General features: G+C 37.9%; 1 protein-coding gene across 1 annotated transcript in view; it reads left to right on the top strand.

Annotated features, from left to right (window-relative positions):
- The first annotated feature begins 2,142 nt into the window (after positions 1 to 2,142).
- Positions 2,143 to 18,852, top strand: part of LOC149777196 (phosphoenolpyruvate phosphomutase) — a 35,745-nt gene continuing 19,035 nt past the window's right edge. The window contains exons 1-6 of the mRNA XM_089941898.1: positions 2,143 to 2,381; positions 3,043 to 3,104; positions 6,937 to 7,033; positions 9,449 to 9,661; positions 14,906 to 15,006; positions 15,531 to 15,648. Of these exons, the coding sequence (XP_089798024.1) occupies positions 2,297 to 2,381; positions 3,043 to 3,104; positions 6,937 to 7,033; positions 9,449 to 9,661; positions 14,906 to 15,006; positions 15,531 to 15,648 (676 nt within the window). The 5' untranslated portion in view covers positions 2,143 to 2,296. The remainder of the gene's footprint in view (positions 2,382 to 3,042; positions 3,105 to 6,936; positions 7,034 to 9,448; positions 9,662 to 14,905; positions 15,007 to 15,530; positions 15,649 to 18,852) is intronic.

The following is an 18,852-nucleotide window of genomic DNA, read 5'->3' as shown; positions in this document are numbered from 1 at the left end:
ACACATACATTCATGTTTTAGTCATATTTCTTGTACTAAGCATCTTATCACAATTTCATAGTCAAAAATAAAAAGGTCCTGACTTTGAGCATTCTTGAAATTTATTATTACGTTTACACAAGTTATCCCATACCTACCCACCCCCCCATCTATTACAATATATATATATATATATATATATATATATATATATATATATATATATATATATATATATATATATATATATATATGTTGCAATCTGGCTATTGTTCCTTACTTATAACGTGACAGTGCTCATCAGGGAGATGCTCTTTGCATATGACACGGCTCTTGTGACCCACATCGAGGATGCCCTCCAGAGACTGGGAGACCGTTTCGCTGATGCCTGCAAGCAGTTTGGGCTCACCATCAGTCTGGAAAAGACAAAGGTCAGCGTGATAGATACCACCATTGCCCTTCCATCAAAATCGACGATGTCACCCTGAAAGCAGTCAACAACTTTACTTACCTGGGGTCAACCATCCGCAACACTCTCTCGCTTGATGTGGAGCTGGATAGAAGGCTTGGAAAGGCAAATACCATCATGGCACGACTAACGAAGAGGGTGTGGGAAAACAACACGTTGACAGAACACACCAAGAGTCAAGTCTACCAGGCCTGCGTTGTCAGCACCATTCTATATGGAAGTGAGACCTGGAGAACCTACACGAGGCAAGAGCGCCGGTTTAACTCCTTCCATATATAGTGCCTAAAAAGCATTCTGAAAATCAACTGGCAAGACCGCGTCCCACACAGCGAGATCCTGCAGCGAGCAAGTATCCTCAGCATGTACTCCCTGCTGAGCAAACTCAGCCTTCGATGTCCGGGACACGTCAGACGCATGGAGGATGGGAGGCTGCCAAAGGACATCCTATATGGACAGCTGGCCACTGGCACTAGAAGAGTCGGCCGCCCCTCACTCCGTTTGAAGGATGTGTGCAAGAGGGACACGAACGCATGCGACATTTCACCCGACGGATGGGAAGTGCTGACCGAGGACTGAGGAACCTGGAGACTGAAGAAAAGCAAGGGCACAGCAGTCTCTGATGCGAGGAGAGGCCAGCTGGTGGCAGAGAAACGTGAGAGAAAGAAGAGCGCGGCAGCAACCACAGTAACTCAGACTTCCCAGTATGTCAGCACCAACTGCAATAGGGACTGTCACTCGCGCATAGGCCTGCACAGCCACAGCAGACGATTCCAAAACCCCAGAGACAGACGACACTCCAGGGGCGCTATTCGCATGGTCTTTTGAGACTGAACCGCCAATGATGATAATGATGACTAGCACGTGAGGGGCTATTGACCTAACGGATGAGGACATTTTTAAAGTAGGGCGTTAAGAAAGGCACTTATAATACCGTACTTGCATACATGTATTCATGGGCTCCAACTTTATTGAAGTACATTGACCTACTTACTGTACAACATGCTTTGTTCGCATTGATATGTTGTGTCCATGAAAATCTTCAAACTGATTCCTAAAACATTTGATTAAAAATTACGTTGAAATGTTCTGTCTATCGCAATTAGCCTGCCGAAGACAGGTATTGAACGTTACATGCCTCATGACTCACAGTTAGTGTCAGAATTCCTCAATTCAGATTCCGCGGAATTAATCGCCTTAAGACTTAAGACATCAAGGAAAAAATGCTTTGCTTGCGTATATTTTAAATTATGTGCTCAGGGATTTATCACATTGTACTTATTTATTATGCTGTGTTGTTATGTCTTGCAAATGATGTTGATTTAGTGTCTAATTTTTAAATTTAAAAAAAAAATATCAGGTGAAAAGCTCTCTAGACCTTATGTTGAATTGTTATTTTAAATCGTTCAAACTATAAAACATATCGTATGTTACCTTATCAATATAATTGAACTGACACATACCACCATGTCGGCCTATTCTGCGCGTGTATTGTAAAAGGTGTGGATGAGAGAGAGAGAGAGAGAGAGAGAGAGAGAGAGAGAGAGATTTCATTGTCATGTTTTATTGTTGGATGAAAGACAATTAATAACCTTGTCTTGGCAAAATTTATTTAAAGTCAGAATTCACAACACTAATATAAGCTCAGCTGCGCTTTTATACGGACGATTTTAAAAGGCATTTGCATAAGATATACAGAAAATTAAATTGCGAAGCAAAATAGATAAAATTTTGATTTGTTAAGATATCCGGGAGACTATAGACAAAGGAGAAATTAGAGTTTACACCGCTTTGTCTTATCTCTGGGCAACTAATTAGGCCTACATTTTAGAACGATTACAGCCCACTGAGATGGAGACTACCGGCAGAATTTTGAGTCGATATTTAGCCTACACCCTACCAAACTTGACCAATGTAACCCACATAAATGATGCAGGTTTGTTTTTCCCCCAAAGGAGTTGCATAACACAATCGAAAATAGCATTATTATATTAACGAAAAGGGATTTGTGTAGGCCCTCACTACCCGTGTCTGTCATGTACACGTGTGCCAATGTTTTGGTTTTGTGGTGTACATGACTGCTTCTTGCGATTGCCACTGACGTGCTTTGTATTATCAGAAGACGTCCATGATTAAAATAATACCTCAGTAAGGACAACATAAAATTAATGAAACAAACTTGGATTTGGAATTATTTACTTTTCTGTCAGTACATTTATTTAACTTAATTTACCGAGACAATGTTAGTTTACATTAGCTACATGTTTTCCTTGGCTACTGATGCATAATTATGTCTACTGTCAATGGAGACATTGTATTGTGTGTCTGACAGGCTGAACATTTTAAAATTAAAAAATGAATTTAAATCGAAATTTTAATCGATTCATTTAATTATTTGGCTATAGTGCACATATTTGAATGATGCAAATGTTTGCATGAATGGCATATATCATTTGGGTCATTGACATTTCTGATGTAAATTTTATATGGTGTTTGTATATCTAAAATTATAAACCTAATTAATGTGTGACTGAACTTTAGTGTTTGCCATTATTACTTGAAAGACATCATGCATTGGGTCTTATTTCTTTTACCAGGGCTTCTTAAAATAGGGTTACGTCTGATGTCTTGTGGAGCTAGCAAGATGGACAAACCCAAGGTAAGTTTCAGCTTGAACTATTAATTGAAGATAATAACAATATTGACCCACAATTAAGATTGACCCCAAAATTATTTATAGAATTTCGACTTCAGATGTAAAATATTTTGTGGAATATGTAATACTGTATGACTTGGATTACAGCATAGATGTGTCTGATACTTTGTAGACTTGTATCCTTACTCATTCCGCTATCATCAATAGTGCCAGATAACCAAGATTTATTTAATTTTTTTTATTGGCTGTTTACCACTGGGATGTTTTTGTTAGTTTTTAGACTCGGCTCTTTGTTGGACAACATCATTGTGTCAACGTGGTACATTTTTGATTTTATGTTCTGGGAGCAGATATTCATTGACATCCAGGATGAAACAGCCTAGGGTTGAAGTCAGAGAACCAGCATAGGGTTGAAGTCAGAGAACCAGCATAGGGTTGAAGTCAAAGAACCAGCCTAGGGTTGAAGTCACATGAGTTGTTGGCTCATTCCCTTTCTCTACAGACGATAATACAGTGCATGGGTCAGGATACCAGTCTAAACCAAAGATAGCATCAGACATAAATCAGAAGTGCTTGTTTTAAGGGAACATCAATACACAAAAAATAAATTTTCAGTAGGCGATATTCAGCATCCATCATTCACAATGTTCGAAACATTTAAGTAAATGGAAGAAGAATTTCACAAGTTGCACATGTCCTAAAAGGCTTTCTTCAAAGCTGCTGTATTATTTCTTAATTACAAAATGTAAGTATTTTTGAGGAAATGAAAAATATTTTCTACCTGGACAGGTCAAAGTGTTACAAGTTATAAATTGTGGCCATCTCACATGATCATACTAATTACATGATGAATAGGTAGATGCAGTTTGTTTTAGTGTTAACTCAAGTGTTGTCTCCAGGACCTTATTAGGGCATGATAATAATCTTCCACAAAAGCACTTTAAATTAATGTCTTATTATAAAAACTATGATTCACTATCTTGTAGGACAGAATCTGTGTGTTTACTAGTTCACCATCTTTACCTGTTAAAAGAATTCCATAATCATAATTTGAAGGAGTACCAAATGATTGATTTCAGCGTATGAAAATTGAAAATCATTACATGTTTCTACTTGTTTGTGTGTCCATTGGTTTATGCATCTGTTTATCGATGGATCGATTGTTGTGAAAGAATAAAAAGTGGAAAAGTCATGCATTCTGACTCATGCGGTTGACATACACAACAGAATGTAATGTATTACGATATCCTTACGCTCAAAATGAGACATGCTTTCATAATTATGTGGGAAGAACAACGTTGTTATGTGCCAGTTTGCATGGCTGGGGGATCAAAGTGGTGGATATGGAAGTGCACGTGTTTTGTTATGTCACGTGAAAACAATGAATGACAGGACTGGAGCAGCTGTAAACAATCAAGAGGAAACTTAAGTTGGCATAGGGTGTGATATTGAGCAAGAAAAGTGTAAAAAGACAGACAAAATAACATTTAGATTAAGGAGTAAATGAAACTAAAACAAATATTTCATATTGACAGACAATAGGAAAGTTTAAATGAGGTGCTTCAATGCCATGGAGCCGTTGGCATAAAGGAGAATATCAAGGCAAAACAAAGGATTTGTAGAATTACAATGACGCATTCCTTGACCAGCCCCTTGTGTAACCCAACCTCCCCTGCATACTGGTCAAATAATTTGGCATAAGTTAGGGCTTTATAATGATAATGAAATCTGTATGTACTGGCTACCTCTTTACAGGTCAACATTTGTGGTCCCAGCAGTGTCCATTTTAATACTTTATTCACACTGAATGTCACTCAGTGCAAGACATGTACCATATGTACTCACATAAAAGTCGGATACAGCTGCATGAATCCAGATCTGTCATTGCATAATGTACCGACAGATCTGCATCTATGCAGGTTGTTAGAAGTAATCAGTACAGCCAACAACATAGACCCTGATCTGCTGGTGAATTATGTGATGGCAGATGTGGTCTACGCTATTTGCAGTTATACCTTACTTATTAATGAGTATATACAGTACTTAATTTGTCCTGATAGTTTTGGTCAAGTTAACTGATAACTCTACACAGTCCTCATGCATACAGTTATAAAGCTTGTTTGTCCTGGGAACACTGTCTTAGTGTATATAATTGTAAAATATGTCTATCCTTGGAACACTGCCTTGGTGTTTGTGATTGTAAAATATGTCTATCCTGGGAACACTGTCTTAGTGTATATAATTGTAAAATATGTCTATCCTTGGAACACTGCCTTGGTGTATGTGATTGTAAAATATGTCTATCCTGGGAACACTGTCTTAGTGTATATGATTGTAAAATATGTCTATCCTGGGAACACTGCCTTGGTGTATATGATTGTAAAATATGTCTATCCTGAGAACACTGTCTTAGTGTATATGATTGTAAAATATGTCTATCCTGGAAATACTGCCTTGGTGTATATGATTGTAAAATATATTTATCCTAGAAACAATTAGTCCATACACTTGTAAAATCTGTCTGTCTTGGCAACACTGCCTTATGCCGTACAATTGCAAAGTCTGGTTATCCTGGGGACACTTAGTCAATACAATTGTAAATTCTGGCTATTCTGAGAACACTTGTACAGTCTGGCTCTCCTGGTAACACTTAGTCCATACAGTTGTAAAGTCTGGCTATCCTGGGAACACTTAGTCGATACAATTGCAAAGTCTGGCTATCCTGGGAACACTTAGTCCATACAATTGCAAAGTCTGGCTATCCTGGGAACACTTAGCCCATACAGTTGCAAAGTCTGGCTATCCTGGGAACACTTAGTCCATACAATTGCAAAGTTTGGCTATTCTGGGAACACTTGTACAGTCTAGCTATCCTGGGAACATTTAGTCAGGTCTGGCTACCCTGGGAACATCTAGTCCATTCAGTTGTAAAGTCTGGCTCTCCTGGGAACATTTAGTCCATACAATTGTAAATTCTGGCTATCCTGGGAACATTTAGTAAATTCTGGCTATCCTGGGAACATTTAGTAAAGTCTGGCTGTCTTTGAATATAAAACTCTGATTCAAATTAGATCTCTCCTGTCCTATGTGAAGATCTGACAGTGACTGCTTAGGGATCATGTTCTGGCAACCTTTGAATTAGCCAATGGAAATGCAGCTTTCAGAAGTATGAAAGTGAATCAGATTGTTTGGCACACATTGATGATTTTAAGTCATCATACTTCTCAGTCTCCCAAATGTGAAGATATAAAGCTTTGTCTGATTGGCTAATCAAAATGTGAACACTTAGTTCATACACTTGTAAAGTCTAGCTGTCCTGGGAACACTTAGTCCATACACTTGTGAAGTCTAGCTATCCTGGGAACACTTAATCCATACATTTGGAAAGTCTGGCTATCCTGGGAACACTTAGTCCATACATTTGGAAAGTCTGGCTATCCTGGGAACACTTAGTCCATACACTTGTGAAGTCTAGCTATCCTGGGAACACTTAGTCCATACAATTGTAAATTCTGGCTATCCTGGGAACATTTAGTCCATACAATTGCAAAGTCTAGCTATCCTGGGAACACTTAGTCCATAGGATTACAGTGTCTGGCTATCCTGGGAACACTTAGTCCATACATTTGGAAAGTCTGGCTATCCTGGGAACACTTAGTCCATACATTTGGAAAGTTTGGCTATCCTAGAAACACTGTTCCGTATGATTGTAAAGTCTGAGTAGCTTATATCTGGATTGAACTGACATTTGATTTCAGAGATATGTGTTATGTGCCATTAAAGTACTGTAAATTTATGATGGAAAAAATTAAACTTCCACCACTTCATATTGCAGAAGACCACCATGCTGAAGAACATGCTGAACTCCAAAGAATTAGAATTCATTATGGAGGCTCACAATGGCCTTAGTGCCAGGATCGTCCAGGAGGCAGGTTGGTAAATGGATTTGGAATTCCTGATTTTCTATCACACAGTTCTGTATTGACAAACAGCATTGATTTCTTACTAACTGTTTATTACCACAATGTGCTTGCCATTTTAAAGTAGCCTGCTTTATTTACCATTTGAATAGTTCCAAAGATGTTGTGGGTTTGTCAGTATTTGTCATATTTAAATGACAACAAGGGACCAGTAAACTTTGTGATGAATCAATATGAATCTAAGATAATTAGTTTGCCTATATGCACTTGTATCTAAATGACCTTGGGATCAAGGTTACGTTCATAGAAAATTTGTGTTAAGATTTCCTTTGCAGGTTTTTAGTTCTACTGGTCATTGACCAGAAGAGCTTATGGGATGATCTAAAATCTTTCCTGCATCTGATGTCCACCATCCATCTATTAGCAAAAGTTTGTTATCACCTTTACTTGGAGGATTACCATGAAACTTTACAGACACATTCATCCTATTGTCTAGTTCAGGGGTCAGCAACCTACAGCACACGTGCCACAAGATGGCACGTCAAGAGGTTTCATGTGGCATGCGAAGTGCAGCCAAAAATCTTGATTTTAACAGTGGTACATGCTTACTGGTGGTATGTGCTTGTTCATTTTGTAATTATTCCAGAAAAAAGTGGCATTCTATGTAAAATAGGTTGCCGACCCCTGGTCTAGTTGGTCTGAAATGAAAATGACGCCTGATTTACAATATGGCCACCACAGCAGTCAAGTCTTGTTATTGTTACTTCTCCTGAATGGATGGTCATATCAAGAAAATGGTTTTCACAAAATTGACTTTTTTATGATGATTAGTTGGTCATAGATGAAAATGATGCCAATCAGACATCCAATATAGTTGCAACAGCAGCCTTCATTAAAATCTTATCTCTACTTCTGAATGGAAAGTCATTATTGAAACAAGGCTTTCATCAGATGACTTCTTATGATGTCTGTTTGGTCCTAAATGAAAATGGGGCCAGTCGGACATCCAGTAAAGCTGCAACAGCTACCATCTTAAAAAATGTTATCACTACTCCTCCTGATTATAAAGTCATATTGACATGAGGTTTTCACCAGATGATGTTTTATAAAGTTTAGTTGGTCATAATTGAAATTGGTGCTGATATGATGTCCAATATGACTGCTATGGTGGCCATCTTGAAATCTTGCTTCTTGTCCTACACAGATGGTCATATCAACATGGGGTTTTCACTTAAGCATTTCTTACAATGTCTAGTTGGTCCAAAATGAAAATGGTGCCTGTCTAATATATAGTATTTCCCCCACAGCAGCTAATTTGAAAATCTTGTTTTTGCTGAAGAATAGAAAAAATGGTCTTATCTTGAATTCCTTGATATTCTTTTTGACCAGTAGTGCGTCTATCCATTTGAGGTTACTCTTGTTTATTGCTTGTATTTCTAAACCCTTTGATGTATTTTCTTCATACTTAGGATAAATCATTATAGCGTGGGTATGTGGGAAAGCCTGCCAGTAGCTTCTCGTGGGTCGGTGGTTCTTCCCTGAGTTTTCCAGGGTTCTTCCTCCACCATTTATACTGGCCGCCATGTATAGCCCATCTTGTGCTGAAAAATGGCATTAAACCCTACAACAACAACAACAATAACACAGTCATAAAATAATGTTGTATTGAGATTTCTTTAAAGGTTTTTTTTATTTGCTTATAGTTCCTAAACATGGATTTTTTTAAATACTTGGGATGAATCATTATCAAGCTAAAACAATTATTCAGGGACACAGTTGTTTACCCCATTGACGTTGGGCTCATGGTTACAATCAGAGAAAATTTGCAGTATGGTCTTGTTCATGTTTTTATTTTCTTAATTTCTTTAACCATTTGATGAAGCTTCTTAATATTTTGGATGAATCATTATAGAACTACGTCAATTCTGCAACATGCTTCCTGAAACTTTTGACTTGGAGTCCTTGTCATGTGTTTTAACAGCAATGCCTTGATTATTGGCTAGACGTAGAGATCCTGGCCTTCCTGTTTATTCTAGTCCATTTCCCTCTGTTGTCAAAAGCTAAATTAATGATGTATTCATATTATGATTTCTTATTTATGCTATTGCCTTGTGAATGAAAGAAAGTAGCTCAAAATGAAAATATTTGAGTACCATATATATATGTTTATAAGATGAGTCTAACTGCAAATTGCAAAGCTCCAGATCTGCTGGCACATAATGCATCAGCAGATCTGGATCTGTGCAGTTATTAGGAGTAAACAGTAGAACAAGCAACATAGGCTAAATCTGCAGGTGCATTATGCTATGGCAGATCAGGGTCTTTGTTGTTTGCAGTTTGACTCTACTTGTAAGCAAGTATATATGATAACATTATTGCATATTGAATTATTGCATATAGAAAAATCTATCTTTACATTAATATCAGGTTTTAAGGGAATTTGGGGCAGTGGGCTTTCAATCTCTGCATCGATGTGTGTGCGTGACAGCAACGAGGCCTCATGGACACAAGTTCTTGAGGTTACGGAGTTTATGAGTGACGCTACTGATATTCCCATCTTACTTGATGCTGATACTGGCTATGGAAATTTCAACAATGCCAGACGTCTGGTCAGAAAGCTGGAGGACAGGGGAATAGCAGGTTAGTTAAGCAAATCATCTCCTGTATTTTACATATTATGCTCAACACGTCTTTACCTGTGCATGGAAATAAAGAACTAGAAGTTGAAACCATTAAATGTTATATGTACATTTTTTTATTTGCCTACCTTTTGGTGTCCATTACCTTTTCTTTTTTTTGCACATAACTTTTGTTCTACAGAATGCACCTTTACCAAACACTGTAGATAGCTTGCACTTGTGGTAAGGATGAAGCCTGTCAATTCAGGTGTCAACAGGTCAAAGGTCAAGATCACATACAGAAAGAAGAAATATGGCTTCTGCACAATAGCAGTTAATTCTGTATCACATACATGGACCAGACATTGTGGTTAGCTTGCACATAGGGTAAATAAGAAACATATCAGTTTGGGCGGTCAAATTTCAAAGGTCAAGATCAGCATAACTGAAATAAGAGAAATGGTTTCTTCATAATGACATTAGTTATACAACACATACCTAGACCAATCAGATTAAAGATCAAGGTCATTATCTTAAAGAAAATGGTTTCTGCCCAATAACATCAGTTTTGCATCACAGTCCTGGGCTCAGCCAATGTGGCTATGTGAGAAAGCTTGCCGGTAGCTTCTCATGGGTCGGTGGTTCTTTCTGGGGTTTTCCCGGGTTCTTCCTCCACCATTAATACTTGCTGCCATGTATAGCCTGTCTTGTGCTGAAAACTGGCATTAAACCCCATAACAACAACAACAACTGCATCACAGACCTGAACCAGACATTGTGAATAGCTTGCACTAGGGGTATGTCAGATGTGAATTTTCGCTTGCCTGCTTTAGCAGAGGCAAGATACATGTATCATTTATTCTGGGTGTGTCATAAGCATTATAAAATTTGATTAAGGTTGTTCTTAAAGCTTATCCCATTGATCATAAGTACCAAAACCCTAGTAAGGATGGCTGTCATACTGCCTTTGATTCCATATATTCCTGCTATCCCTATGACACTGAAGTAAGGTCAAGGTTATTTGCATTTTCATATGTCCCAAGTGGAATAGTTATCACAGAGTGCCCTGAATCTTCATGCAATCCTATTTTTATTCTGGTCCTCAGACTTGGGTAAAGAATATTGAAAAGGAAAACATATCCATAGCTGAGACACCATATTCTTTGGAATTGATTGTTGTTGGAACTATTACTCTTTTTGACCTACAGTTGGATGCAAAATATGAAAAAATCTTATAATTGCAATGGCAGTAGCTGGTACAAGAAAGTAACATTTCCATTGGTCAGAACGTTACCACATGATCAAAATGAATTGCGTTCATTTCTGTATGAACTGGAAGGAGAACTACTTTTCCACTTCTATAAATAGAGTCACGTGTACAGCAAAAGATAAACACTGCCAGTGAAGGCAGACACGAAGTAAGCATTAAAGGAAAACAACATTCTTACATTTTTTAAAAAAAAATAATTGAATAAATTTGGCTTCCATTGGTTGAAGGACTGGTATTATGATGACCATATTACGATCAAGCAGGACAATCCCAAGTGCTATATATAAGCTACATAACAGAAAAACCCCAAACATGTATTACTACGCTCAATTAAGGTTTCTATTTTGTTAATGATGCAAACAAAATAACATAACGAATAATTGAAATTTCAATTATTAGAGTTTAACATTGTTTTTTTTTAGTTTATCGTGGCACCTTCGGGCGTTATTTGCTGTGTGAATCAGCAACTGACAGTTTATATCACAATAAACTCAGAAAAATCGTTAAACTCTTACGCGACTGCAACTAATCTCACAGTTCTTGATTGGTTGCAGTGTACATATGGTCCTCATGATATGTGGATCTGAAGGTTTTTGTTGTTGCTCACCTGATCTTAAGGTTAAGTGAACTTGTATGGCCTGCCATGTGTTGTCCATTCACAATTATCATTTACAACAATTTCTCAAAAGCCTGAATTGGACCAAATTTGATAGATAGCATCCTGACTTGAAGTTTGTTCAAATTGTTTCCAGTGGTGCAGCTCTGCCATAAGAATGGCTGTGTTTGCTACAAATAGAAAACAAAACCTCTAGAAGACTTCTTCTCAAGAACCACTCTACAACTCTGACCAAACATGACAGAAAACATCCTGACAAAAAAAGCTTTCAATTTTGTTCCGGTTTTGTCAATCCACCATCAGATATGGTCACCAGTACTAAAAATAGCAAAACCTTTGAATGGCTTATCTCTAGAACACCTAATTAGAATTTGACCAAAATTGAAATATAGCATTTATGTATCAAGGTCTTTCAAATTTGTTTGACTAATGCTGAAATACCATTACTAAATATAGAAAAATGCCAATGAAACTGCTCAACAGAATTTGATCAAATGTAACAGAAAGCATCCTGGCATGAAGATCTTTCAAATTCGTTTAAATTCTGCAATCAGATGTAGCTGACATTACAAAAAATAAAGGATCTTTGAAAACCTTTTCTAAATTGGAAAGGATTTGTCTAGAAAGAAACCTGGCAGAAAGAACTTTCCAAAATGTTGCAACTGATCCCAATCCACCTTCAGATTCTAAAAATATTCCAACAAGAAGGGTTTTTGATACAAATAATTCTCAATAAAATTTTGCCACTGTTGCTAAATGTACAAAATCCACCACAATTAGACCAAATCTGGCAAAACATCTTGCAATAACAAGCTTTTAAGTTTATATAAATGATGCCAATCAATCCTCTGTTGCCATGAAAAAGAAAATCTTTTAAGAACTTCATCTAAAAGCCACTCCAGAATTCAACTGCATCGAACAGAAAGTAGTCTTTTAGATTTATTGAGATGAGGTCAAATATGGTTGCCATTACCAAAAATATAAGGGGCCTCAAGTGGCTGAGTGGTCTAAAGCGCTCTCCATTACGGATCACTGCCATCTCACCTCTGTCTGCGTGGGTTCGAGTCTCAGAATCAGCCAGTGTGGGTATGTAGAAAGCTTGCCAGTAGCTTCTCGTGGGTCGGTGGTTCTTTCCGGGCTTTTCCCGTGTCCTTCCTCCACCATTAATACTGGCTGCCATGTATAGCCTATTGTGTGCTGAAAAATGGCATTAAACCCTACAACAACAACAACTAAAAATATACATTTAAACATTTTTATCTAAGGTGGCGCTCTATAGTTTTGTATTTTGCATAGGGTTAGGATTTTAAAGAAAAAGATTTTCCCTGGCTTTCCTCACTGGTTATACTGGCTATTTAAAAAAGACCTTGTATATCTTAGGTATAATTCAAAAACCTTTAATTCCCTTTATTTTGGTGTATGATTGATGGGTGTACTATGGGTTATAGAGTATACAGCTTGGCCTTACTTCAGATGTGCACCTTTTAAAAAAGTGCTAGCTCTACTTGGTCATTTTCACTTCCTGAACTTCAGTGGTAAATTGTATAAAAAAAAGCCGATAACTTTTTTACATTTTATATATTTGGTAATTCATTCATTGCACTTTCAGAAGCTGGTATTGTCTAGTCTGGCAAAATTCATTTTCCCTATTTTAATAGCTGCTGTGTATAGTGTACTTCAGACTAATTCAGGCAGATTTTTTAACACAAGGGAGCAGTCATTTTAGTTAGCAGTGTGCTTAAATCATTTAAAAATTTCCAAAAGTTAAATATCCAAAGAAATATCATCCACATTACATTAATGTAGCATAGAGGTATGCCAATATTCTCTCCATTGTGGATGTTTTAAATGCAAACTACTTCACCTTACATACGTCACTCTCTCAACAGTACATATTAACTGGTGAGTGCCCCCTAAAACAACAATGAACTTTGGGAGAAAGAATTTGAAGAAATTCCTACATAAAGCATCCAGCTGATCAAGATCTTTGACCAGTATCTCATTGCATTTGGTTGTTGGGCAGATGTCAGCCAGGTCAGAAATCTCATGCACACTTGTACCGCATGTTGCAAGAGTTATCTCCCATTTTAGATAGCTGGTGGATGTAATTAATCCCAAAGTTGTATTGGATGGAAACGGTATTCCATTATGGGCATTTGGGCTGAATGCTGGAGAAGCAGAGATATATTTGCATGAGCAATTTAGCTCACTATTCATCTGGTTATCTTCTTTATTACACATGGGAAATATATAAATAGATCCATGTAATTTGTTTAGTACATTCATATCCAAGGTATAGTTTATAGCAGATAATAAAAAATTATGTTTGGTAGTTTTTGCTAGAAGTCCTAAACCATTCTCAATTACATCCCATGAAATCATTATTAGTCTTATGTGTCATCTTCCTTTTCAGTAAAATTCATCGTAGTATTATAATATGCCATATAATAAAAAGTTTAAATAGTTTCATTCCTTTAGGATTTGAAGAGGGTGAAATTATATTTACTCGGACTTTGAGGGTGCCTGTCAGTGTCTGAGTCTTGCATCAATTATCCATCAGTGTTTTAGATGTACTAAAATTGACTCTGACATGAGATAAACTATGAATGGGACACTGTCATGATGCATTTTTTGCTAATTCTGAGTGTTTGCATAACACGAATATAAATTTAGACTAGTAGTTATTCTTTTTCCCACATTCAAAAGATAGTTAAAGAACAGGTTTTATTACGAGATTTCTGAACATGAATTTGGCTGATAGACAGGTTTACAACATTAATTTGGCTGATAGACAGGTTTATAACATTAATTTGGCTGATAGACAGTTGTTTTTGTTGTAGGGTTTAATGCCATTTTTCAGCACACAATTGCCTATACATGGCGGCCAGTATTAATGGTGGAAGAAGAACCTGGAAAAACCCCAGAAAGAACCACTGACCCACGAGAAGCTACTGGCAAGCTTTTCACATACCCACATCAGCCAAATCTGAGACTCAAAACCACGCAGACAGAGTGAGATGGCAGTAATCCGTAATGGAGAGCGCTTTAGACCACTCTGCCACTCGGGGCCCTGGCTGATAGACAGGTTTATAACATTAATTTGACTGATGGATAGGTTTAATTTGGCTGTTCAATAGGTTTATAACATTAATTTGGTTGATAGGTTTATAACAGTAATTTGACTGATAGACAGGTTTATGAACAGTAATTTGGATGATATGTTTATGAACATTAAAGCTATGTTGGGATATCTACACTTTTTGTACACAACATTTTTTATGTCATTGTTTTTGTGTATTTATGCAGATGAACTGTTTATCTGAGGCTCTAAACTTTCCCATATTGGATGTTGTAAGATACATATTTCATGGCCATTGCAGGTGCCTGTTTGGAAGATAAACTGTTTCCCAAAACCAACTCCTTGCTAGATGACAGGAAGCAACCCCTGGCTGAGATAGAGGAGTTTGCTCTGAAAATAAAGGTACTCTTGTTATCCATATATTAATCAAAAGGTAAATTACAAGTTCTGAAAGGGGGTGTGGGCTGGAGGGGGGATTATGTAGACATAGACAGGCATCAAATTTACATTTGGAGGGGACTGCTTTGGGTACAACACTGATCTACAGTCTGTGGATAAAGAGGCAACTTACTTTTTGTGTAGGTTTTGTCAAATAGTTAAAGAAACTAGGTACATGAATTTTGATGCTGAAGAACTGAAAATTTCAATCTAGAAGCAAAACTGATTGATTTGTCTTGCATGCTATAGGAAAACAGGATATTTAATTGGACCTCAGTTCTGTCTTCTGTATGTCCTTTTAGCCATTCTGTCATTTAATCCTAAACAAGGTTGATATGTGTAGCTTAATATGTTACATCTTTATTGTGATTTTATTGACCTGGTTTTGGCGCCTTTAATGTGATGGTATGTCATGGATTTTGCACAAAGTTGCATGTCAGAAGTCTTCCAAAGTACTATGTCTAAGACAATATGTTCTTATATTTAAGGCTTGTAAGGACATGCAACGTGACCCAGATTTCTGCATTGTAGCCCGAGTGGAAGCTTTCATAGCTGGCTGGGGTCTGGATGAGGCCTTGAAGAGAGCTGAGGCCTACAGAAATGCTGGTGTGTAAATGTTATGTTGTAACTCAAAATCTTTTAAAAGCTCGGATTTCTCTATCATATACATTACCTGATCACATTAACATTTTTTAAACAAACTCCCAGACCTCCCAAATCAAGCCCTTCTGAAAAGACCCCCAAAATGTGTTCTTTATATATATATAGAGAGAGAGAGAGAGAGAGAGAGAGAGAGAGAGAGAGAGAAACAGAGAGAGAGACAGTAGAGAGAAGTAACTCCTACAAATTACCTTCCCTTGTCACCACTGGGTGGCCACTTCTATGACAACTATAGACTAATTAGCTAGTTACAGTGTCCATTCTGAATCCATTGCAATTTTTTTCAGGACATCGATCAAGTCTTTTGTAATTTTTCCAGTAATCATAGTCTTCTTCTTTGACCAGTAAGTAAGACCTTTTGAACCTACACATTCGCAGCCCCAAGTGGTCTAAAGCGCTCTCTGTTACGGATCACTGCCATCTCACCTCTGTCTGCATGGGTTAAAGTCTAGCATTTGACCAATATGGGTATGTGAGAAAGCTTGCCAGTAGCTTCTCATGGGTCGGTGGTTCTTCCCGGGGTTTTCCTGGGTTCTTCCTCTACCATTAATACTGGCTGCTATGCATATCCTATCATGTGCTGAAAAATCGAGTTAAACCCCACAACAACAACAACCTTCACATTCATTTGGATTCATTGGCAGACAGCATACCATGAAAGATGGCACGTACACTCAAACTGAGTGGTCTCGGGCATTTGTGTTTACAGATTGCTCACACATCTCACATCTGTCTGCATGAGTCTGGGTCTCAGCTAATATGGGTATGTGAGAAAGATTGCAAGTAGTTTCCTGTGAGTTGGTGGTTCTTCCTGTAGTCTTCCTGGGTTCCTGGGCTCTTCCTCCACCAGATATAAAAAATAGCCTATCATGTTCTGAAAAATGGCATTAAACCCCAGAAGAAAAGAAAAAAAACTGATGGCCATGGTCATATCCCATACTGCAGGTGCTGTTCAATGTACCCCATCCATGTGATATCAGAGTTGTCTTACCCAGCATGCTGCATGTGAGATGCTGGATTCTGGGGACATTGCTTGTTGGTTGTAGCCCCAACTTCTGTACAAGATATGGAAAATACACCTCTTATTAGCCCACTAGCCATAAGTTCCCACATCTAGCCATACATGGCCTTAGGGCCTGTAAGGCCAGGTGCATGGGGAACAGTTTTCAAGACCTGTAACAGCTGTCCTGTGCCATTATCAGCTGTTCACCAGTCCATCCAACCAACTATCTGACCTGGATATAGGTATATTGATCAGAGATATGGGACTATGAGACCAGTTTGTGGTTGAAAGTTTCATCTTTGGTGGTTGGTTACAGTTTTCTGACCATCTGGAAGTCCTGATGCAACACGACTTGCTGACCTTTCTCACTGTACCTGCTGTCCTGGCCATCAGAACCTCCATTATGGACATGGTGGGGCCAGCATTGATAACCTCTTCAGTTGGTAGGTTCCACTCTACTCAAGGTGATGACATTGTCATGCTTCCTTGTGGTACCTTGAACTGGAATTCATACATGATGAGGATGACCCTTCTGTTGAGGAAGGGGACAACCTTGATCTACCACTGCACTCCAGCCTGACTATGGAACATACAGAGGTTAGCTTCAAGGTGGCCATCAAAGAAATGTACAGCATTGTGTCATCTTGTGAGTGCTGTCCTCCCATTGGTTGTGAATTAGGAGTATCAAATCAAGGCTTCCTGTGATAATGAAGACCCATCATTCAGAATTCTTCTGCTGTCATTGGAGATGGCAGAAATTAGTGGCACCTATCTTATAAGATCCAAGACCCCAGTACTGAAAATCTTTTTTGGTGGATAAGCCAGCTGCCAACAGCATTCTCACTGGATTGGTACCAGTTTAACTCAGACATGTACCACTTGACCATAGTACATCTGGGTAAGGATATCATGAGGTAAATATGTCTAACCCTCTGTTTTCTAATATTGGTGGACAATTTTTTAACAGCATGTCTAAGCTGATGATTAACATTTTGGTATCTTCCTCACTGCTGCACTTGGCATTTTTGGCCATTTTCTGTCTAATGGAAAAAGCAGGTAACAGTCGCATATCAGAGTCAGTGTGCCATATATACAAAGTTGTTGACAAGGCTGAACATCATACAGTGGATATCATCATTTGAGCCTCCTGCAATTCGGATGGCCTTTTGTGCTTTTCATACTAATTACATGGTGTGGAGTTCTGCACCCTCTGCCTATGACTAATCCTGTCTGTTGGGGGGTGGGGGGGCACATTGAAGGAATTAGGATGCCTGACAACAGCGCTTTCTACCACTTGGTATAGGAGAGCAGGAGATGTGTGTGTGATTTGGGTTTGGATTTTTAATGTAGCTTTTACAATTTTTAAGTCAAATTGCTATGATGTCTGCAGTGTGGCAGTTTATAGTGATGTCTAGCACAGGGGCATCATGCTGCAAACATGTAGCATCATGTCCCACAGTCACATTATCCTGACACCAGGCCAACCAGTCCTAATACTAATCTCATAATGCTGAGCACCTAGTGAGGCAGCTGTTAGTACCATTGTTATAAGTCTGTGGTATGACTCGGCTGGGGTTCAAACTCATGACCCTGGTTAATGTGGAGATGAATGTAAACAGATTATTGCCTGAAATACACATTCCATGAACTGATCACTTTATTATTAAACTCTTACACCCATCATCCCATATGTGATCATCCTTTTAGTTATGTTTTAGATGGGGATGGCAGACAATTTTTTTTATCCTTTTGGGAGGTAGTGTGAATGTAAATATCATAATATGAGAATTTTCCCAAAAATTTAACTTATTGTATTTTTACAATTTGTTACATAACAATAGCTGAGAATGAAAATTAAAATTGCAGATGGGCTATGTATAACCTGTGAAGGTGAAGTTTAGATGTATTAATTAAATCTTTGTGATCTCCATTGGTTAATTAATGTAGTCACCTCTTTATGCTTTCAGATCTTACACTGTCAAAAGACGCAGTGCTTGATGGGGGTGGGGTATACCAGTATTATAAAAGATGCAAGTCCAGATACAAGACAAATTGTAAATGAAAATTTATTTAGAAATATTATAGTTGCAGTAGACATTAGAAATGTGCATAGGAGACTAACATACAGTCCTACCCATTTACCTTAG

Source organism: Sinohyriopsis cumingii, chromosome 18 (genome assembly GCF_028554795.1).
Source record: "Sinohyriopsis cumingii isolate HCF-2022 chromosome 18, ASM2855479v2, whole genome shotgun sequence".
Classification (NCBI taxonomy): Eukaryota; Metazoa; Mollusca; class Bivalvia; order Unionida; family Unionidae; genus Sinohyriopsis; species Sinohyriopsis cumingii.
Note: the sequence above shows the minus strand (reverse complement) of the source record. Positions and strands in the feature narration are given on the sequence as shown.